The 24,196-nt window shown below is 35.1% G+C and overlaps 1 protein-coding gene across 10 annotated transcripts in view; it reads right to left on the bottom strand.

Annotated features, from left to right (window-relative positions):
- Positions 1–5,419: 5,419 nt before the first annotated feature.
- The window catches only part of LOC108280423 (uncharacterized), a 55,480-nt gene continuing 36,703 nt past the window's right edge, over positions 5,420–24,196 (bottom strand). For 2 of the 10 annotated variants that reach the window (XM_053673845.1, XM_017495376.3), the window contains exons 2-30: positions 22,684–22,732; positions 21,781–21,843; positions 21,378–21,524; positions 21,208–21,237; positions 19,353–21,054; positions 18,606–18,689; positions 17,542–17,709; positions 17,255–17,326; positions 16,989–17,135; positions 16,513–16,674; positions 16,074–16,148; positions 15,709–15,759; positions 15,292–15,429; positions 14,853–15,014; positions 14,720–14,776; positions 14,388–14,459; positions 14,085–14,228; positions 13,763–13,921; positions 13,461–13,529; positions 11,786–11,857; positions 11,527–11,592; positions 11,228–11,308; positions 10,988–11,137; positions 9,601–9,759; positions 9,299–9,379; positions 8,756–8,896; positions 8,439–8,594; positions 8,219–8,314; positions 5,420–8,018 (exon numbers count right to left, since the gene is read on the bottom strand). In XM_053673845.1, the coding sequence (XP_053529820.1) occupies positions 7,787–8,018; positions 8,219–8,314; positions 8,439–8,594; positions 8,756–8,896; positions 9,299–9,379; positions 9,601–9,759; positions 10,988–11,137; positions 11,228–11,308; positions 11,527–11,592; positions 11,786–11,857; positions 13,461–13,529; positions 13,763–13,921; positions 14,085–14,228; positions 14,388–14,459; positions 14,720–14,776; positions 14,853–15,014; positions 15,292–15,429; positions 15,709–15,759; positions 16,074–16,148; positions 16,513–16,674; positions 16,989–17,135; positions 17,255–17,326; positions 17,542–17,709; positions 18,606–18,689; positions 19,353–21,054; positions 21,208–21,237; positions 21,378–21,524; positions 21,781–21,802 (4,695 nt within the window). In that variant the 5' untranslated portion in view covers positions 21,803–21,843; positions 22,684–22,732 and the 3' untranslated portion in view covers positions 5,420–7,786. Of the gene's footprint in view, positions 8,019–8,218; positions 8,315–8,438; positions 8,595–8,755; positions 8,897–9,298; positions 9,380–9,600; positions 9,760–10,987; positions 11,138–11,227; positions 11,309–11,526; positions 11,593–11,785; positions 11,858–13,460; positions 13,530–13,762; positions 13,922–14,084; positions 14,229–14,387; positions 14,460–14,719; positions 14,777–14,852; positions 15,015–15,291; positions 15,430–15,708; positions 15,760–16,073; positions 16,149–16,512; positions 16,675–16,988; positions 17,136–17,254; positions 17,327–17,541; positions 17,710–18,605; positions 18,690–19,352; positions 21,055–21,207; positions 21,238–21,377; positions 21,525–21,780; positions 21,844–22,683; positions 22,733–24,196 lie in introns of those variants that run through there. The other 8 variants (XM_053673846.1, XM_017495377.3, XR_008393097.1 and 5 more) reach the window with 7 other exon arrangements.

Here is a 24,196-nt window from a genome sequence, read left to right as displayed (position 1 = left end):
CGTGATGTCATCATGGAGGAGTGGAAGAGGACTCCAGTGGCAACCTGTGAAGCTCTGGTGAACTCCATGCCCAAGAGGGTTAAGGCAGTGCTGGAAAATAATGGTGGCCACACAAAATATTGACACTTTGGGCCCGATTTGGAGATTTTCACTTAGGGGTGTACTCACTTTTGTTGCCAGCGGTTTAGACATTAATGACTGTGTGTTGTTATTTTGAGGGGACAGCAAATTTACACCGTTACACAAGCTGTACACTCACTACTTTACATTGTAGCAAAGTGTCATTTCTTCAGTGTTGCCACATTAAAAGATATAATCAAATATTTACAAAAATGTGAGGGGTGTACTCACTTTTGTGAGATACTGTAGGTTAACTTAATTAGGTTGTGCAAATAAATTGGTGGTGAGGCGCTAAAGGCTGGAAAATAAATATTCTCAAGTCAGCTAGATTTTCATGGTGAATCTACCATGCCGTTTTGTTCATTAGGGGAGTGGAGGTCACATTTCTAAAGTTACACAATTTGGGATTCTGTAATGCAATTTCTCAGTTGAAGCCCAAAGGCATTTGTCCATATTTCGTAGAAAACAACTAACCAAAACTCTTTTTGCTCTTTTACAGCTTTTCAAATGGAAGGAAGTGGGACTCTTGTCTTCCCAGATGGCAGGGAGATAAGTAGATGCATCAACACCAATTCTTATACATCTGTTAAATGTTTTAATCATTTTAATAAATGTCACCTGAATTTCATGCAATTGTTTGTTTATTTCGTGAGCATTTCAGTAGAATTTTAGCATACAAACAAATTGCATTTTATGATAATTGTAGAGAAAAAAGTATAAAGACATCTGTGTTATATTTTTACACATTTGTTTGGAAATATACACACAGCATGTGTTAAATGTACTAACACACTGATTATGTTGTCCTTAACTAGACACAGAGGTGTGTTAAAATGAGCACATGATGTGTTAAATATTTCCACACATAATGTGTTGAAATAACACAAATATGTTAAATATACTAACAAACTGATTGTGTTAAAAGCAACACAAAATGTGTTCTTAACTAGACACGCAGGTGTGTTAAATTAACACAATGTGTTATTTTCAACTCATCTGTTTTAAGAGTGTATAAGCTTTGCTTTATGACAATAAATTCTTTGAATTTGAAATGATTACTTGGGTGAAAGAGGCTATGATTGCCTACACGCAAAATGTGAGCACCATAAGATTACCATTTTTATTGCAGTTTTTTGTGGTTCTGTTTTACATTTGGTGAATTAAAAATGAAAACTCTTTGTTTTGCTACTATTAGCGTGTGAGACTTTAAACATCCAACTGCAGAGCAGGCAGATCCACATCAAAAGGTTGCAGAACGCAGATGTGATATCATTGGGAGGTGCTGGATCCTGTTGTGGATAAAAAATGTCATAAAATAAACATGAGGGAGACCTAGTATCCAGTAAAGGGGAGAAGAAGAAAAGACGGGCACCAAGACACACAGAAGCAGTGTGAGGCGGATATTGACCGATATTGAATATTGAATTGGGTTCACACTTTAAAGATCTTAGATCTTTAAGAGTAATACACTATGGTTTATTAGTCAAAAAGTCAAAAAGAAGTATACAAGCTGAGGAGTGCTAACACACCACACACACACACACTCTCGTACAGTCAAGGGCGGGCAAGTAGACATAACACACACACACACTCTCTCTCTCACACACATACTACAATAACTTTATAAGAATAATAAAAAGGAATATTAAGATATTATAAGGGTAATATCTTATAATAATAATATATATACTCTATAAAAAACAGAATAATAGGATATATGGGACAGTAGAAGGGCAATATAATGATATTATGAAGTAGGAAGTACAGTAAACCGTGTTTTCAAGCAGTATAACTATATATAAAATAGAGATATAGAGCTAATATGAAAATAAATTATAAACTAGAAATGCAGGCTCGCAAGGAAGGCCTTAATTTTAAGAAAGAACCATGAGGAGCCATTTATAAGGGTGGCTGAGTCAAGCTGGCCCCCCCCCGGCGAGATAACAGTAAGACCAAGGTCACTCTAGATTGTTTTTTCTCTCCACTTTTGATTTTACGGGTAATTCAAATCCCTTGGTTTCGATTCTCTGGGTTACTGAAATCCTCTGGTTTTGATTCTCTGGGTTACTGAAATCCCTTAGTTTTGAGTCTCTGGGTTATTGAAATCCCGTGGTTTTGACTTCCTGGGTTATTAGAAATCCCTTGGTTCTGATTTTATGTGTAATTTGAAACCCCTGGTTTTGATTCTATGTGTAAGTGGAATAGCCCTTTTCTGGAACATAAGAGTAAGGTAGATGAGCTCTTTTTATCCCGATTGGTAGTGAGATCATAGTCTTCTTGAAACATATGGGTTATTTACTGTGTAAGTACAGTATAAATACTGGAGCTTAAGCTCAGGGTATCAGATTACTTCTGAGAATTCTCATCGGTGTGGATCTCATGTGGTGGAACGGAACAATAAAGCTGGACCCTTGCTTCTTCTCACTCACGGCTGGTGTTTTTTTCTATCTCCAACTGGGCTCAGAGGTAGATGTGAGTATTGGCTTCTAAGTTGAATTTTAAATGTTTTTGGGTAATAGGCTAAATTTGAGCCAACAATCCTATTCCATCAGGATCCAGCTCAAATTAAGCTCTTTCACCTCAAAAGTACCCTTAGTGGTATCAAGTAGTATTATATAGTATATTATTGTTTTTTTAATGGCAGAAACTGTTATTAACTGCTACTTTTCTACAAAAGCACTGCTCACTAATGGGGGCAGCTGGGCAAATCACATTTATACAGAATAACCCTTTTTTTTTTTTTTTAAATATAAATAGGCCTAGTAACAGCAAACAAGCCATTGTTATTTAACATATAACAATATGTTAAATACTTATAAAAAATATTCTAATTGTTCTGTTTATGTAAGGAATAAAACAAGATATGGGTAGAGGTGATGCAGTTACCCAGGACTGTTTTCCAAATATCTCCTGTCTGCTCCCTAAAAATAGTTTAGTCCGTTGGTTATTAATTATTTCAGCTCAGTCAGTGACGAACAGCAGAGGGATCCAATAAAATTGTAAGTCCCAGCGCAGCTAGTAGGCCATAAGGTGAACTACGAAAAAGTGGCTAGAAAAGTGCTTTTCGTTCCCACACCTGGGCACTACTTTTTAATGCATTTTTGCATAGACACCACCCTTATGGACTTTTAACATAAAGTTGTCCACAAAATATCTCGCAGTATTTTTGTCATGATCCATAAATGTGGCTCAGGTGGTAGAGCGTGTTGCCCACTAATCGTAGGGTTGGTGGTTCGATTTCCGGCCTGAATGACTCCACATGCTGGAGTGTCCTTGGGCAAGACACTGAACCCCAAGTTGCTCCCGATGGCAAGTTAGCGCCTTGCATGGCAGCTCTACTACCATTAGAGTGTGTGTGTGTGAGAGAGTGAATGAGACACAGTGTAACACGCTTTGGATAAAAGCGCTATATAAGTGCACTATTTACCATAGGTATATAATTGTGAATTTTAAAAAACTAAAATCTTATGCTGCTGGTTTTGCTTGTAGCTTTTTTTAATATTCATTTTGGCAACACAAAATATCTCTCAAAATGACATTTATAGATGTACCAAACATTTGAGACATGTACTGGTGCATTAATGTTAACATAGACCATGAAATCTGGCAAATTTGTAGAAAATACACTTCAACTTCACTGATTAGCACCAAGCAAAATTAAACATACACATTGTAAATTTAGTAAAACTTTGTGATGTTTTATACATATGAATTTTCAGTAGGCACTGTGTAATCACAGAAAGAAAGAAAAAGAAGCACACTTTGGCCTATGTTGGCTGAAATGACTCAAAATGCTACCCCACCCCCCCTTAATTCTGAATAATGCCAAAAAAGGACAATTCTACAATAGATTCATTACAGCTCAAAATCAGCCTAAAATATTACGCAATGTGTCTTTACTCATCAGCATCATCCCTATCACTATCATCAGAGCTATCATACCATATAGCTCTTTCCTCTGTTTCCTGGGAAACATTTGCACAATTTTGGCACGGACACAGACAGTCTTGCAGCCATACAGGAACATCTTCCATTCTCACATTTGCCTTGCTTGCAACTGCAGTGGACTATCTGCAACACACTTTCAGGGGCAGGATTTTTAGTCATCCAGGTCACTGTTAACTCCCCATCCTCAAGGTGGCATCCATTGCCAACAGGTGAAGGGGCACACATTATGCCTTTCAGAGAAAGCCTCATTATGGCTGCTTGGTAGTTTGCCCTTTAGCAGTGTTGGTACAAGCAGTCACTTGTTGGGGGCATGGATAGTTCTGCATGGCAAAGCTGACGATGCCATGCAGAATGCTTTGTATCTTGCATTGTTCACATTTTCGGCAGATGGCTGGCCATACAGGTGGCACACATATTTGCAAAGTAGTTCAAAGGTAGTGCAGCATGTTGTGAATGTAAAAACACCCTGGTGTCACATTCTTCATGATCACATGTCAGATCTTCAACATCACTGAACGTTTGTAAACCCTCCATTACAGTCACACAGTGACACAGGTTTCCATGTGCTATGTACAAGCTTAAGTCCTTGCCCACAGCGGTAAGATCAGCATCTCGCCACACAACATAGAGGAATTCTGCCAGTATCCCTTTGTTTGTTCCATCTGATAGAATCTTTTTCCATTGTGATCCCGTCCATAAAATTTCAACACTTTGGCTACTTACCTCAGTTGACCCTGTTGTTTCTGTAGCTGATGCATGAGGTAGCCTGTCTATCAGCTTATCTGCAGACAATGTTTCAGCAAAAACCATCTCACAGATGTTGCACTTGTTGGGGGAGTGAAACACCAGCTGGGGAAAATCACGGGTCAACCTCCTCTTCAATTTATCAACAAAAATAGAGTGAAAATGATCACATTGGTATAAATAAAGATATATTCACACGGAAAATAATTGAGTTGAAATACACTGTGTATCAGCTTCTACATGTTATAAAATATGATTATGATCATTACTATGAATTCCATTTTTGTGCGAAAAAAATTATCTTTCCAAAGCTGCCAAAGAAACTCATGGCATTTAAATTGCCTGTAGTTTGAAGCATCAAGATCTTCCTACTTTATCACAAGATTTAAAAAGATCCTTCTTAGCTGCATCATTGTCAGCACCTTTTAGTTTACAATTATTCTATGGTGGATGATACTCTCACAAAAGATCTTGTAGTTGGCTCATTTCTGATAAGAAAACACATAAAAAAACAGAAAATATATATTTTATGTGCCATAACTATTTCACAATGGCTTCTATTTTAAATATAGTATAAACAGCAGCAAATCAAAAGCATTTGACCAAGTGATTTGAGAAGATTTTTATTTATTTATTTTTCAGAAAGAAAATCCATTGGTAATAAATTATTTCTAGTTTCTTCTACTTTCACGAACCAATACACATTTTATCATATTGAATTACTGTGCCAAGAGTTGTGCGGTCAAGACAGTGTTTACAGACAAACTGACAATATACAAACTATGTAGATGGTCAATGCTTTACTTTTGAAATGTGCAATAATCTGAGGGAATTATTCATTATTATTTGATAATGTGCAATATAATAACTTACTGTTCTTTTGAGGTCCCAGTAACTGTTGCAGTAGACTTTGTCAAGAACCTGGTGTACTGTCTATAACAGGACTTGTGGTATCACACCTCAAGACACACAGTATTTGTCTTGAATATGCACAAAAATGCTAGTGTCTTCCTTCATCCCAGTAGCTTTCAGCAACTGGCCTGTAAATAAATAAATAAATAAATAGATAGATAAAATGGAATAAATTTTTAAGTAAAATCAATGAGTAAAAACTGTGTTCACAGTTCAACAATATTGAGTGTTCTGGCTGTACCTGTTTGCAAAACAATGCAAATCTGACTGTTTAGTAAATATAAGATAAATTATGTAATCGTAATTGAAAGTTAGCCATGGTACCCAGCATATGGCCTAAAACTTCAAAGTTTAAACGTGTGTGTGTGTACTTTGTTTTTACCTACCTGCTGACAATGTTTCTGCCTGTGAAAGGTGGTGATTCTGGCATTTTCCTGCCACAGTAATGTACTTGTCCATTTTCTAACAAAGCATGCACAAGGCAGGAAGCACAAGCTGCACAAGCTGCACAAGCTACTGGCAGCCGTCCTGGACCCAAGTTTCTTTGTCGGACATTCAGTTGTTGAGGTTCTACTACCCGATGACACAGACTGACCTTCGTGAGCATCTTGAGCTTCAGGACGCTGTGTGACCCGTTTCTCATCCGCATCCAAGCGCTTTTTGTCAATGAAACGCCTGTAGCAAGTGGAGTGAACCCCAGCGTCTTCGGGAACATTGCCAAACTCGATTTCTAGACAATGTTTGTATATTTCTGCTATTCTCCGATTCTCACCATGCAAACCAAGCCACCCTTTGACGCTGTTTCTGAATGTATCCCCAACGTGTGCGTGTAAAATCCTTTGTTTCTTCTTTCTTTATGGCATGAGATAAATATAGCATTGTTTATAATCATTTTGACGAGGTTTTGAAGGAGGTCTGGCCGTAATTTCCTTTTCTTCGCGACTGGATATTGATGACAAGGGCGCAGACATCTTGGACTCATGTTTACATGTCCTTTCAAAAAGCGGCCACCTTATTGGTCTAGAGGGAAGCACGTGACGATTGGTCAGTGAAACCTCATCACTCATGATCAAAATATGATTACGCGAGGAAAGAACTATTGCCGACTTTAAACACTAATAAAAAATAAACTGCAGGATTACACATGGATAACTTTTATTTTCTCTCTCAAAACCAATAGATATTTTTATTGGAATGAAAATTATGTTTGAGACATTAATATGTTTGAATTGTATCATGAACTTAAATCACATTTCCTCTATTAACATTAAAGAATTACTCATAGGTAAACATATAATTTGATGTATCAATGTAGTCATATAGTTTATTAAAATGTTAAGACAAAGTTTTAATCTAGTCTACGTTTTTGTAACTGAAGAAAACCTGGCACAAACATTTTAATAGAACACCTTTTGGCAAGCCAGTAATTTCTGCTCAGTTTTGTTTTTGTTTGTTTGTTTGTTTGTTTGTTTAAATTGTAAAAAAAACCAACCAAACAAAAAAAACCAATCATGTCTGTGGAAAGACTGAAGAGATACACGGGTAATAATCATTTTAACCAATCAGTTTACTTAAAAAGAATGACAAATATTTAAGTAGGTTCTATATATTTTAAAGTGATTTTTATATTATAAAATACCAAGGTAAAGTTAAGGAGAGTACAGAAAGTGTTATGTAATGTATAGTATAATCAAAGTGTAATAGAAATTATACTATTTCAGAGGCAGTGGTGATTTTTAAAATGTAAAATGAAGATGCCATAACATTTTTTATTTGCATACTTCATGTCTTTTTTGTATTTATTTAGGTCCTTATTTGCTTATTTGTATTATTATATAGATTTTTTTCCCAGTGTTATATTAAATAATCCTTAACATTTTAAAATGTGATTTTCCAAAGCCCACAAACAAGAGCAACTCCAGAATTGTACATACATAGAGAGAGGGAAAGAGATAATTGCATAATGTCACTTTTCCATTTGGCCTGCAGTGTGCATTAGAGGTCATTTTTCGTCAAGATGTTAATTTTTACCTCTGTTATGTTTCATAAAAGCATATACTGTTCAAATTATGAAGACATCTCCATCTTCCTCTTCATCTACCTCTATTACATCAGGATAACACTCAAATGTGTAATATTTACACTCTTCGCTCTCACTGTCTGTCTCACGCTGTCCATACATCAAGGGCTCCTCAGAATACTGGCCTCCACAGAATGAGAGTTTCATATTTTTGTTGCATTCTTGATGCCAGTTTTGCTTTGAACATTTTGCAGTAGGGTTGCTGCATCTCAGTCTGTATTAATAAACAGGAAAGGTCATTAATCTATATTACTGTCATTAATTACATTTATATATTTACAAACCTTAAATGTCTTTAATCATAACTTTTAAAAAAACTCTGGCATGTTTATTCATACAATATATTAATGGTGAAATGTTATTTTAACTTTATGAATGTAATAGATAGTTAAATGAAAGAAAGAAGGAACAAACCCTGTAATAACCACAACACACTCCTGGCATGTCCAATTTTTTTTAAGTTCTGAGATTGCCTCCTCCATTAACATGTCATCTGATAAGGTAGTCACACTGAAAGACAAATACAGATTGTTTCAAACTTTTGTAAAATAATAAGAAAGAGTCAGGCCTCACAAACTGAGTGACTCAGGTTTAGATGTTGATAAGAGAAAAGAGCCATGGTACTTGTTCTCACAAGATCTTTCTAAGACTGTGGCAGGTTTTCAAGGAAAGCACCCTTTTAACCCAGATTGTAGTTAGGTTCTCAATGTGCAATTTCAATTTCTGAAGGTTAGGAACAGAGCGGAGGAATGAGATCAGCTCATTTAATTGCATGTTGTACTCTTGGGATCTACAGTAAAAATAAATAAATAAATAAATAGTTTTAACACTAAAAATGAAATTGTCTTACACAGAAACAAACTTTAAATATGTATTTGTTTGTATAGATCTGAAAATATGAAGTTTGTCTACATAACTGTATATTTACGCAAACTACTACATTATACTTACGTATCATTTAAACCCTCAAGGCACTTCAGTCTGTAAAGAAGACCAGCTCCATCGAGGTTGCTGATCTCAGAACATGGTAACTTGAGGTGAATGAGGGATGGTATAGTGGTGATGCTTAGCATATCGATTTTCAAAGTAACCCTTAAAAAAAGATAAGAGTTTACACAAGAATATACATAGATTCAGTATCAGAATAGTGATGTATATAGCAGTTTATATTTAAGTGAATGATTTAAATTTGATAATGATCTTTATAAACCAATCGGCAGTAGCCAGTGTGAAATACATGTCACAAAAATCACTTTATAAAGATATTAATCACTGCAGGTCATATACAGACACGCGTAGAAAGGGAGATAATGAGCACAAACATCTCACAACAACAATAATGCTCATCCTATTACTGTGAAGATTTGTAAAATATCAAGTATTATTGTAGAATGAAATATTTATTTTTGTCCAATTATCTCACAATATATTTGATAGTTAATTAGCAGGTCAAGGGTCATGCTCAGAAAGAAAAGAATAATTAAAATGATTTACATGTCTGTGAAGTTTCTTTTAATGGTTAAAGATGAGCAGGCACTGTCCTGATCATTTTGCTGAGCATTTTCCAACAGCAGACTGTTAAAAAAAATAATGTGCTTAAAGATAATAAGATAAAACATTTCTTAATTGTTTTTTTTTTTTTTACTATATTGCTTAAGATATGTCTATAATCATATTATCAGAAAAAACTGGATTCTAAGCCTGAAGCAGTAACTGCAAAAGCATATTTGAACTCAAGCTCAGTAACTTGAGTGTATAAAACAAAGGTAGAGCACAGGTGCAGGGTTTTTTCCTACCGGATTCTACGAATATTGGGGTTTGCATGACAGAGAAAGAGGATCCTAGGAGCCCAGCTCTCTGTTAGACTGTGTATGCCAAATTCCACCTCCTCCAGTCCAGGTACAACATGCAGGAAAGACAGCAAGGCATCTGTTTTCTCAGCAAAGTATGGGTTTCTATGATGTGAAATAAACCAGCACATTTTCACTTCAATAGTAATTTGGGCTGTATACAGAGCTGAATAAAGCTCATGTAGTGAAGATTTAGTACTGAAATTGTGCACATAGGGTGGCTGTGGCTCAGTTGGTAGAGCGGGTTGTCCACTAATCGTAGGGTTGGCGGTTCGATTCCTGGCCCACATGACCCATGACCCACATGCCCACAGGACTCTACATGCCGAAGTGTCCTTGGACACAACTCCCAAGTTGCTGCTGAACCCCAAGTTGCTCCCAATGGCAAGTTAGTGCCTTGCATGGCAGTCTGCTACCATTGGTATGTGAGTGTGTGTGTGAATGGGTGAATGAGATAAAGTGTAAAGCACTTTGGATAAAAGTGCTATATAAGTGTGCCATTTACATGGGTATTCAGAAAACAGACTTAAGCACTATTCAGAACAAGAGTTATGCATGCTGGGTGGAGTTTGCCTACAACAGAAGAATGTTTCAGATATGACAGATTCAGACCTTGATCTTAAGCCTATTTTTCTTTTTAATGTCAGGTTAGACAAGAATCGAGTCCAGTAGTTGACATAATTGGCTCGGAAAATTCTAGTTAATAGTAAATATTGTTTTTTCACATAGCATTAGTCATGCATATAACCAGCAAACTTACAGAGACCGAATGATTGTTTCAAAATTAAAATGTCTAACAGTTTTCAATAAGTAATACATAAATGTATTACAGAAAAGTAAAAACTTACTTTTCAAATAAAAAAACATAATAAAAAAAAGAATATGTAATACACACACACACACACACACACACACACACACACACACAATGGCACCCCATACACCCTAGTAATTTGAAAAATCAGACAGGGAACCTAAAAAAAACTGACTTATGCATCTGCTTAACATGACTGAATATGTGTAACAAGCAAATATTGCTGTAACTATTGAACTTAAGTCACCAACTCTGTATGTGATCCTAAATGCATAACAACATATTGTGTACTCAGCAACATTTACCGCTGTAGTTGTCTCGCAAGACAGTTAGCATATTCTTTTCATTATAAATTGGATAGCAGTGGTAAACTGGTGGTAAATATATGCAACTCCAAAAAATATTGGGTGGTTTGCTCTGTTTGTGTGTTATTTATATAACATCACAGAGACTGCATTAAATTTGTACCCAGCACATATAAGATATATATAATAAGCTTGAGCTAAATTGTGTCCTTACCTCTCAGTTAACCCTTTAGTCTCATAGTAAGACTGAAAGAAGCTTCCCCATTTGATTTCAGTGTCCCCTGAATATTCAGATACAATAACTGAAATGTATGCAAAAACTGCTTTTGTATCAGGATTGGAGCCATCACATCTCAAGGACAACCTGAAATCCAGCCAAAGATGAATAAAACATTTATTTATTTTCCAATTACATAGCATTGTACATGAATTTCCAAGAAACAAAACTCCTCACTTGCATTCATTCCTGGCGTTTTTCCTTACTCTTAGCTCTGAGCAGAGATCCAAGTCATTGTTTTCTATTTCTGAATTCAAACTATGAAGTAAAGAGAAAAATTGTTGTACTTTGGGAAAAATTAGTTCTCTCACAAAATACTTCTGAACTCTGAAGTAGCTTTTATTATTTACTGTATACTGGCCCACAATGAAGAGAACATTGTGTCTGTAGCAAAACATTGATCATGTTCAATAGTTAATACATTAAAGTGTAGCAATTGTATATAAAAAAACAAAAACAAACAAACAAGTCCCAACCTGAGCTGTCTTGGTAAGTAAACAGTGTCCCCATAATCCTCCACATCTGTGCCATAGCTCCCAGAACTGCAATGATTATAAAATTAGTAATAATAATAATAATAATAATAATAATAATAATAATAATAATGTAATTAATATGTACTGTATACACTATATATGCACAATTTAAATTAAATGGAGCTGAAAATTATCTCAGAATATTTAATTAATAATAAATAATACATGATTCACATACCAAAGCAAGTCATTTTGATACCTGAATTCTGCTGATCTGTTTGAGTCACTAATATCTGAATAGACACTGTCCCCTTCATCGTCACTCTGGAAACTGCATGAAAGCATTGCATAGCACCATCAAAGCCACTCAAACAATTCATTCAAATATTTGAGATTGCATTTTTCTATTGATGATTGCATGATTACATTTAATCTAAATGTTTTTATAACTCTTGGTAAATGTCACTGAACTTTAGTATGGCCCATTCTAAGTTCGGTGTTTGTCTATGAACAGTGAATGGTTGTATATCTGATTTTATGTACCTTAGCAGTGGGTGTGGGTAAACAATAACAAAACCCAATAAGTAGAATGGTGGCCACATACTTTTGGCATTTCAGCATAACATAAAACCATGAATGTGAGCCAGTGTAGAGATATGGGACTGACAGTGTTTAAACAGTATTTCTGGATGCTGTTTGGAACCTAAATGTTAATGATGCATAGTGAATTAAGCATACAAACTGGCATCCATAGGTGAAGATACTAACAAAAAAAGATACAAATCTCTTTGAAATCAAAGACATACCTCTAAAAGTTTCATTTATTTTTATATTAAGGTAAATTAGAATAGTTCCTGCACAATGTGTTGCAAACAGATCCAAAACTGATTATGCAGAACACTGAATTTTCCACACTTACCTAAACAAAATCACCTTAGAATTAACTTTAAAAAAAAAAAATTATAAACATAATTCATTGTTATGTCTCAAATATGATATACTATACACCAGCTTTGGAGAATTTACTATGAAATGCCAAAGTTCCATTTAGACATTTGTTGAAACCAAAATAATTTGCACTGTCAATCAGGACAAGTGCCCTTAAATAGAAAGTATTCTGCCACCTGCCCCACATCAATATAATCTGTCTCAGTCTAATTAGTAAGCATATGTTTAAGAAAAGTATTGCAGTAATTAAACATTGCTGTCTTCTTTATGTTTTCAGATCAAGTTGAGCACTTGAAGAAATAGTCTGACTGGCACGTATCGTGACGTAACGGAGATAAGGTAGGATGCAAACGCAGTAAAAACAGGTTTATTTAAGAGAGCGACAGGCAGACAAATCCAAAACGTGATCCAAAACGTAATCCACAAACATGCAAGAGGTCAGGCGATCGGCAAACAGGCATAAAGGGGCAAGGCAAGGATCAAGGTCGCGGAAATACAGGGTCGAGGAACAAAACAAGAACCATGAACTATAGCGCGGGACTCTATTTCGCGCTGTGTGCTGGGAGGCACGTGGCATATATACACACATATATAATCAACTTCGTAATGGCTGACGGCTGAGGGCAATTCGGACACACGTGACACAATAACCAATGACGGAACAGGGAGGAGACATAACAAAACATAACAAATGCACGTGTCCAAATGTCACGAATGTCAAGAACGAAAAAGCAGGTGCTCACGCACCTTGCACAGCAGCGTGCATTCACATGCTCTTCAGCACGCTGCTTAAAGGGGAAGTCGTGACACTGACATGATGAATACGGGTTTCAGATTAGCATTTTAGAGTGGAAATGGGTAACACATCCAGCCACTGCAGTTTATTCTATATTAAAGAATTACTCAATAAAAACTTTTAATTTTATCAAGATATTATGCGAATCATACAGAATGCACCATGTAATAAAAAGAAAAATTGCTACTACCTTTTCCAATCTTCCCTGGCATTCTGTTCATCAGCACGATCTCTCCTTATTTGCCTTGACAGCATAACACTAGCTCAAATTAAGAGAAACACAAAACAAAAGAAAACAAAACAAATTACTTTTATTCTATAATAAAATTGATAAGAAAACAGTTATCCTTCAAACAGTATAGTTTATTATTTTTTCTCAGAAAACACATGATACAATCCAATATAATCAAGCCAGAAAAGCTATATAGATTACAGTATAAATTGAAACAAATGAACCTTTTATGTATTATTACAGAAAGGTTGCGCACTCACTCAATCTTACACAGACTGGAAGAGGTCTGAAAAAGCTGCAGAATGCTGGAAGCAACATGAGCTGTGAAAAATCTCAATGCCAGCTCTACCTCTTTCAGAGCAGGAATAGTGTTCATGACAGATAACAATCCGTCCAGGCACTGATCATACTCTGGACATCTGCAATATACAGCAACTGTAAAACTGTATAACTGTATGACTGTATAAATCAATATAAAGCACATTACATTGATGCTAACCACATGCGACAAATATGTTCTTTTTAATTTGTTGTTTCATTAGCGTTTGTATTTAGATAAGGTCTAAATGCCATATCACTCACAGCTCAGTCATTGCTTTAAGCTGATTATAATGATGGAAGAATGTTGTCCAAGAATTGTTGAAGAAATCTGTGTTGTTTGTTATGGTGAGGGTGATACAGGGCAGCACACTGTGAACATCACCTGCCATATAACCTGGTGGTGATCTGTTTTTTAGGAAAGAATTTTGGACAATTATTAATTTAGTCATCAGTTCAGAATATTATTAGGCTGAATTTGCTAGTATAAAAACAATAATATTAAATTAACTATTTGTATGTTATTTTACGGTGACAATATGTTTGTCAGCACAATTTAAAACATACATCCAGCCGTGATAGTCATGATAATCCAAATGACGGCATCCAAAAGACAGTATGGAATTTTTGTCAGAAGACCTGAGAGAGAGAGACAGAGAGGGGGGGGGGGGGGGGGAGTCAGTGTTCTAAAAATCAAATGAGTTCATATGAATGCATATGGTAGGAGACAACTTGTCTATAATGAATAACTTATATATGCTCTAAAGAAGCAAGGTTTTGTAGTATTTTTATATTTAAAGTAGAAATGGTATGTGATGTTAAGGTTTTGTATGTTTAGAAGCAATGTGTGTGTGTGTGTGTGTGTGTGTGTGTGTGTGTGTGTTTAACTCAATGCTAACCTCAGGGCTTCTCCTCTGATCATTCCCAGAGTTTCACCTCCATTGCCCACTCTCAATCTGCAATAAATATATATAATAAAAATCTGCCATATAGGGTAAGACAAATATCAGATGTTACAAAGTATGATCATACTCAAAGAATGGTAGACTAGAACAGGCCTGGAGAAAATAAATCATTTCAGCTGCCCAATTCTCAGGTAAGCTTCTCAAGTGTAAATTAACCTCCGTTAGAGATGGCACAGATTGGAGAACTGAAAAGATAGTGCTCATTTGCTTGTCCAAGGAGAAACATGTTCTGCAAAAAATAAATACATTTATATTAAGAAATGTAATAAACTACTTATAAGCAAGCATATGCTTAGAAAAAAAGCACTTTATATTCTAGCACTTAATTAATTAAATTAATTAAACTGCTTCCAAATAAAATGTCAAATAGTAAAATAATAAATAAGTTCCAAATAAAATGACCATTACAAATTCCTAACTGTGATTTTCCAAGTTCCAAGTTACATAAAAGCATAAAAAGAAAAACATCAAAATATATAATAAATATTATTCAAACGCATACATGCCTTTGATTTGATTTCATCAGGTGGCTACTCATTTTGAATAAAACTTCCCAGTTAACAGTGGCACCCTCCATAGGTGGAAATGTCAGTGAGAGTTGCAGGAGTATTGCTTTGAATTCAGTTTCATATGCATCCTGAAGACTGAAACAAATCCATTCAAAAATAATTTCATACAAATCTTTAACAGAAGTGAATGCCATTATTAAAGAAAAAATATTTGTAGACATATTCTAGCTCTATCCTACTTTCCACACACATTCCTAACTAGCAACACTCTGCCATGCCCTATGTAACTTGAATAATTAACAATTTACTTATTCATGTTTTTTACATTCATGTCCAAATTATACTTTAATAATGGTGTATAATATTTCTGACTTCCTCATCCACCACCACCGAGCCCCCGCCATCTTATCATACCTTGAACTGTGCACTTTTAATTTCAGGTGTAGTATCACACCATCCACATAACTGAAAAAGCAATTAATAATTACAATGAACATTGCAAAATAAGCATAGCTTGTTTCTAGAAAAAAGAACAATTACAATGAACATTTCAAACATATTATATATGTCTAGAAATAAGCTTGACAATAATATTAATATTATTGTATAATAATCTCATAATTGTAAATATTATATAAACCTGTGTCCTATATTTAAGATAAACTTGCTAAGATTTTCTTTTGGTTTTGTGGGCACTATGGGAATGTCTGTGAAGGTTTGTTTAGTTAGTTTTTTTTTTTAGCAAAAATGTATTCAGAAAAAAAAAAAACATTTCTTACACAAGATCATCTGTGAACAATGACAGAGAGCAGATGTCCTCCTCATTGATACCTCTGAGACTATCCACATCAAACCTAGCAAACAATGCAAAAACAAATGGAAACTGTTCAGGCAAACAGAATAAAACTGTATTTTATATTTATTTATTTCCTGGTTAGTTTTACATGTAGTTTTCAGTGTGGCTACCACTTATTTTCACATTCGTGTATAGCCAAAGATTGCAAAGATTTAAAAGTTCATTTAATTTGAAATACAAAGCAGTCTAGTAATACTGCATTGTCTTAAAATGCTTAAATGTAGATTGTATTTGAATTTGTAGTTTGTCAGAAAAATGGTGTTGGAAGCAGGTGTAGAAAGTAGAAATCCATGTAACCTATATATGATATTTATGGATCATCCATGTTTTCTAGTTTGTGTATTTTTGCATTGTCTATTTACCGAATGGAATGACGTCCAACACTGGGTCTGTTTTGGGAGAAAGTGAGGATCTTTGAAGCACTTTTCAGACTCAAATTTTTAGCATCCAGCTTCACTGTAGTTAAACCAGGTATAGAATGGAGGAAAGACAGAAGTGCATCTACATGCTCCTCAAACTGAGGACTTGAAAACATTAATCAACAAGAAGGAGTGTTATTATTTTTTAATATTATTTTTTGCAGGATTTAAATATAGTGACAAGTTCTTTACTACAAGCAATGTAGTTGGTGTATTCTAATTCAGTCGAATCTGTGTTATGTATAGTTACAACATGGTACTAAGTCTGTTTGTATGATGAAATGAAATCAAAATCAAACAATGAGAATAGTCAATGTGAATCCCTCATGTGGAGTAACATGTTTTTGACAGAAATTATTATTTTTTTTTATTATTATTTAAATACATTTCACAACCAGAAGAAGGCAGCATACACTTACATTTCTTTAAGATTATATGATATCCGAAGGAGATGTTTCATGTCATTGTGGGATATCACTGAGTCAAAGGCCACTGAGAGGTACACAAGAGCCAGTCCACATTTCACAGAGGATTCCACAACATTGTGCTTAATAGTTATTTCGTACCTGGAATGAAGAAAAAAAATTCACAAAAAATAAAAAAGGAATTTCAAATGATAATTTTAATTAAATAATTTTTATATTCATATAAGCTGTATGAATACAACATAGAAAAATGGACTCACAAGTTATAATTATGTATTGCAAAATGTGAGCAAAGGCTTTCCTCTTGGTTCTTTAAAGTAGCCACCTTCAAGCTGTGTAAATATGGACAGGCACTGGTTTTATTATGCATACAACATTCTAAACGTACTATAAGTTTTTTAGTCAGCCAAATCATTGGTGAATAGGTGCTCATTCATTATATTGATTAGATAATTATGAATGATAACAAAATAAGTGGCATTTTTTTTATTTTTTCACTATATTCTTGATAGTTACTTTTGGCTTACTTGAGCTCTGCAAGTTTTACCTGAATTGTCCTGAAGCCTTCAGACATTTGTGAAAGTTCATGAGGATTTCAGTGTTGTTGTGATTAATGGCCTTCACTGTGAGATGAACATCAACAACAGATCTTTGCTTGGGCAAAGTGCTCATGATCATCTGTACACTGTGGTCAGACAGACTACCATCTTCTAACCTGTGTTGAAGTGTAACCAGGGCAGAAAATATACGCTTTTATAGTCTACATTCTGTTACTGAGCTGTGGATAAAATAAACTTTACAATACCATTTCCTAAGCAGGTCTTTTAGTAATACTTTTATTAACTACCAATAGCATTTATTAACAATAACACCACAGTCAATGTTAATGGGTAACCATGTTATATTATTGTTCTTAGGACTATTACACATAACAATCCTCAGACTACTCTGAGCTAACAATAATAAATCATATAGACCATTAAAGGCTGGTCATGATATTAGATAGGAGCATTAAAATATATTATCCCTTAACAGCTCAACATTAAAACTATTAGAACTGAGCAATTCATTATATCACATGGTCTAATTTATGGCATAATAAGAATGAGTTTCATTCCAAATATCATGCATGGTAAACAGAAGAGTTGTAACACTTTTTGTGAACCAAAAGACACGAAATTCATCTGTCCTTTATATGTATTTTTTACTTCAGTTGGACAGTGTGTGGTTAGTCTATCTACTTTTAATTTCTCCTCCAAAGGTATTGGGGGAAGGAGAAAGGATGACAAAGTAAATAATCCTCAGTGTTCACATTCATTATACCCATGAGTGTGTTTCAGATGTGCCTTCTCAATCACTGCTGATGATATTTTACATAGAAATCTGTATAGTTTGCTAATAGTAGGAGATCTGTAAGACTAAGAAATTATTAAATAGTTAATAGTTTAAAATAGAATTAACCCAATTATTTGTTTATTATTACTTACTGAGTAGTTAACCAGTTTTTATTGGTAGTTAAAAGTAAGGTAATAATAGCACTCATTTGTCCCTGCTTAGCAATAGTTCCAAGTAAGCATTCGAAAGTGTTACCCCAAACTGTATTATGATCACCTCAGACATTGAAGATGTTTTCCTTTTCCCATAGCAGAGATCAGATAGACTGCATCATCATCTGACACATAATTCACTGTTAAACTGGGAAAAAAATTATCACTGATTCAATGATGCAATTGATATTTCAGACCTAAAAGAAATATATATATATATATATATATATATATATATATATATATATATATATATATATATATATATATATATATATATATAATCATACCACAGCAAAGTCATTATTTAACTTTTTATTAAATTGTAAATTGGAAGCTAAATCATTGTAGCTGCAGGATAAAATTTCTATTTATTTCACAGTGCTTTGGAATTCTCAGATCTGATTGGTTAGAAGGTGTTGCTTAACAACGTTTTCTGACTGCCTTGTTTCTTTGAGGTTTTTTGCTTTGGTTGGGTTTTTTTATTATTATTATTATTAACTTCAAGAAAGAAAATGGCTGGTGAGGGAATGTCTATAACTTAAATGATAACAGGAACTATCTTTTAATCCGCAACATTAAATATAACTATAAATGGTTAACATTGAGATGTGTTGTTCTTTAACAAATTACAAACTGTAATCGTTGTCAATTTGCTGTGGTATAACAGAGGTAAACATTTGAGGAAATGCTGTTATTGCAAAATAATTAACGTCATCGTTGATTAGTTCGTTGATTATTTTCCTACAGCATGCCTCATCATGTTTTACTCCTGACATATAGTCTATTTGTTGGTGATATTAATACTAACTGTAGTTCATAACATTTGCTCAGTGCTGTTTCCATCATTTTTAGAGTCTGCATTGTACTTGCACACAGATACAGGCTTCTGATGCGTCTACAGAACTGCAGACAGTATGCTGCTGCACGGTAGTCTGTCATCTGTGAAGAACTCAGCAAAATGTTAACCCCAGCCCTCCCTGTTTCCCAAATTTTCATAATATTCATAACAACATTCTTGTCATTGACCTCATACAAGCAGTGAAGGGTGAAACTGCTGAAATGTGTCATCATATCATTTTTTACAAATGTGTGCATCCATTTCTCCAGCAGGGAACCAATTTTCCGAGATACTACGTGTTGATGTTTTTCATTGATTAAGTTGATCACTTTCTTGTTGGAGAGTCCAAAAAGACATTGGATGACTGGTAGCAAATGGGAATTTTTGGACATTTTAAACAGATCTGAAACTGATGATAGCAGTTGATTGATTTTTGTCTCAGCCTCTGCCTTGTCGAGTAAGACGTAGAAGAGTGCAGCAAAGAACTCTTGAAAGCTAAGATGCAAAAAACTAAACATTTCCTTCACATGAGTTCCCTCTCTGTGGTGAAAAGTGCAGAGGAAAGGGAGGCCAACTAGATTTAAGATCACCTCAGGAACAAATTGTCTTTCAAATAGGATTTTGCCTTTAAGCATTCCTTCTTCAGCAAGCTGGCCAAGGTTCTTCAGCATGTTAAACTGTTCAGTTTGATTTAAATCTTGGCAATGATGTTCAAGCAGGATAAATACAAAATCAATGAAAATGGAGGTGGTACTTTTCAATCCACTTGTCATTCTTGTACCCATGTTGTGCTTTTGCTTAAAGACGTTGCAGATAAGCCAGCACATTACAGGGCTGAAGCAAGCTGTGTAGAGAGCCTCATTTGTCTTTACTTGGTCATGCACTTGATTTGAAAGATCCTTGTCCTCAAAGAACTTTTGAAAATATTCTTGCACTCCCTTCTCAGAAAAGCCAATAATCTCAGTAAAGCGTTGTGGACACTTGAGCAGTTTTCCTAATTTTTTTGTAGATGTTGACCTCGTAGTGATCAGCAAGAAGGACTCTTTTAACATGATTCCCCTCAAAAGGGAGCTCAGGATGGCAGCAGGTTTAGCCTGGATATCAACTCTGATAGGCAATGCCTTTTCAGGCAGAGAACGTCTGAGCTCATCAAACCCATCCACCAGGAAAAGAACTCTCTTTTCCTTATCTTTTAGGATCTGAGTCATTTCTTCACTGCAGTTTAGAAGTTCCACCAGACTTATGTCCCCAGAAATAGCATTAAGCTCTGAGCATCTAAGGTGAAAGACTACATCAAAGATCCCTGCAAAGAGATCTCCCTTGGCCCAATCCAGAATGATTTTTTGTGCCATGAAAGACTTTCCATTTCCAGAATTTCCTTGGAGAATGACAGCTTTTGGACATTCATTGTTTGGACCATCCTCTTGACTAAATAAGTCATCAATACCAGTGCTTTGGTTGGTATCATATGTCCTGAGGTTGAAAAAGTCCTTTCCTTTGGAGCACATTTCTTTTTCTCTCTCTTTCTTCACTCTGTGTCTCTGAATGATCAGTGGATCAACATAACGATCTGCTAGGAGCACATGCTCACCAGGACAGGAGGTATATTCCCGAGTGTATGCATACATGGACACTACTGACTCCTTATACTCTGTCATCACAGAGGTCATATCTAGGAACAAAAAACAATGATAAATGACCAAATAAGATTATATTAACTGAATATGGACTGCTGAACAAATGATGAACAAATTTTATGAGATATTGTTGATTAAGAGATAAATTGCAATATCTAAACTATCATAAAAATGGCAAGTTAACATACCTCTGGCCTCACATTCTGATAAGTTTGCACCTACACAAAGGTTCATTAAAGCAATCATTCACAATTTCTGTATATATTATGTCTCATGTAAAATGTCACTATATATTCAACAATTTCCAATTTAATTTACAACTGTAATTTAAATCGAACTATAAAATAGTAAACCTTACCACCAACACTTTGTGTGAGGGTCATGCACCCTGCTCCTTGAACATTATGAAAAATTGGAGAAAAAACATTTCCACCCTGAGCCACAATAGTAACTTTTAAGTGGTCAGTTGATTGTGCAGATCTTTCTTCTATAGTACACATCTCCCCTGCAGGAAAATATAGAGAGAAGACAAATCAGTCCCCCCCCCCCCCCCCATTTGGTAGGGTTTTCAATATTAAATTTAGTCATTGCATGAAACTAAATAACTCAGATTTGACTTGTCTTTCCCCATTTAAAATGGCCCAATATTGATTATCAGTCATCAACTATGTAACAGCAAATTATTTTCTTGTAGTCAATTATTATTACAACTTTAGAGAATAAAACTTAGTTGATATCAAATTCACATACATTAGACTTACTATCATACTGCTCCATCTGCATTTGTTTTCTCAGTAGTGTGCATGCAGGGTTACTTAATTACCCTGTTAAACAGAAGAATATCTTAGCAAAAGAACAATTTTACATGAATGAAGTTTGGACTGATGCGAATTCTTATACATTTTCAATTATTAGACTGGCTGGGCTGGGCTGCTTGGATTGTTAAATTAAATTTTTTTTTTATATGGTATTATATGGCTTCAATATTACTTGAAATAATAAAGTGTGAAATTTCTACAGCTGCTACCTTGGTCAGGTCTCTCTTGTAAGAGATTTTTTATCTTAATAGGACTTCCTGGTAAAATAAAGGTAAAGAAATAAATGTATTTATTTATATTTATTTATTTATATATTTATTTATAGCATACTTACTAATGACATCAATGAATCACATTTTTCAATGTGACAGGATTTTTCAAAAAATCCAAATTCACCATCTACATATTTTAATATTCTATGAATACACTACATTAAGTTCTTTTATCAGGCATTTCCAGTTGAAGGGTTTCGTAATATGTTTTGATTTTCATTCATAAGGCCAGAAAATAAATCCTTGCAAGTTTTACTGCCCCATTTTAGAGAATTTACTCTTTCTGCTTCACTTTGTTGATTAATTTGGAGTACATCAACTCACAGATTAATTTAATCTCTTACAATGAAAGTCTATTGTTATGAGAGGATGCCTCATTTCCAACTTTGATGTGTTTATCACTTCCCCCAGAAACCAAATCTCTTTTTTCTTAACTGTACTCCACTTTCACTTATTGTACCCTGCCTGTAGTGAATTCGATATCTGCTGAAGGTTGCAGTCTACATAAATAAAACTGTAAATAAATAAAGTATGAGGCACGGTATAATAATAATAAAGTATAATCACTTTTTACCTTTTGATGTGAACCAGATATGAAAATTGCATCCAATCCAGGCCTTCCACTGAATAAAATGACAAAATGTTTTCCATTTCAAGTTACCAGCATGTACTTGAGCCACTAAAACAAGGGTGTCAGACGTAGGGCCAAAACCGGCCCGCTAGGGGATTCAATCCGGCCCGCAGGATGAATTTTGAAAGTGAAAAAATGCATAAAAGACACGAAATAGAATTTTTTAATAAAATGCGATTCCTAAATTATCCGCTAGGGTAATGTTACTGTTTTAATCAGAGTAGAAGACGTGGCTCAAATCTGGGACTCAGACCCAACAGCAGATGGCAGCAATGCGCCTTCTGCTGTTTGTTATTACGGTGTAGTCTATCCTATTTTCTACGCGCCCCTACACCCTTTAGGCAAAATGTCTTTTCCAAGAAAAATGGACCACTTACTATTTATTCACAGAGATTAATGGGTAATAGTTAGAAAATATGCAATTTAATGTTAGTCAACAGCTTCACTACAACAGTTTAGTTTGGTGGAATCCTATTGTTCATGCAATGCCATAAATTTTAAAGTGCAATACTATATTTTTCAGTTCCAAATACCTGTGACTTAAAGTTTTTTGCATTTGTACAAACACTGTGCCCAGTTGTAATGCACACATGTAAATGATAATCAGAAGCATATTGCATATGTTTGTCTTAAGAAATCTGAGGTTGTTCATGGTATGTTTTGTAAAAAGATATTTCATTAAATATGAAGATTTTACTAATGTACTTGTACTTCTTTGCATGAAAACAAAGGGAAAACGTGGACTTATTGTTATTTATAGGTAATTATGCTATGATTTTACTGGCCCGTGTTACGACACGGCGAAATCGGCGCGGCAGCTCAAAGTGTAGTGCCGCCCAGGGACATGGCGGAGGAGGACTATACTTCCCAGTCATACCCGCGCTCGAGTTCGCCGGAGTTCTAATTACGAACACCTGCAGACACCTAAGGTTATATAAGGGCCTCGCTAGCATTAGCCGCTAGCGAAGTAACTGCTCAGCAGTCTCGTCTCTGTTTGTTTACCAAGCCGATTTCCTTAGAAGTGTTTTCCCTGGTGCTCGACTTAACGCTCGTCTCTCACTACGCGTTTGCCTACGCCCTGATACATAGCTTGCCTGTTCTGTCCCGATTCGATTCTCGTTCTGGATTCTTTCTCACGTCATCTCTCCGCTCGCCCGCGCTTGTCTCCGTCTACGCTTCGTAACAGCCCGGCCCACTTGACATCTAATTAGGCTGTATGTGGCCCCTGAACTAAAATGAGTTTGACACCCCTGCACTAAAGTGAAATAAGTTCACTAGACTACCACACCCCAGTCTGTTATATGCAATTCTAAATACAACATCAACACAGAACAAACATGCTTATCATAATTATATTGTTCCACCTTCATGGACTTTCTCAGTGCTTGGGACTAACATTTAATATATAAGAAGGTGTGACTATTTAAAATATTGTATTTTGTGTGTATTCTGCATT

Source organism: Ictalurus punctatus, chromosome 20, assembly GCF_001660625.3.
Source record: "Ictalurus punctatus breed USDA103 chromosome 20, Coco_2.0, whole genome shotgun sequence".
Taxonomy (NCBI): Eukaryota; Metazoa; Chordata; class Actinopteri; order Siluriformes; family Ictaluridae; genus Ictalurus; species Ictalurus punctatus.
The sequence above is the reverse complement of the archived record's forward strand: the minus strand, read 5'-3'. Positions and strand labels throughout refer to the sequence as shown.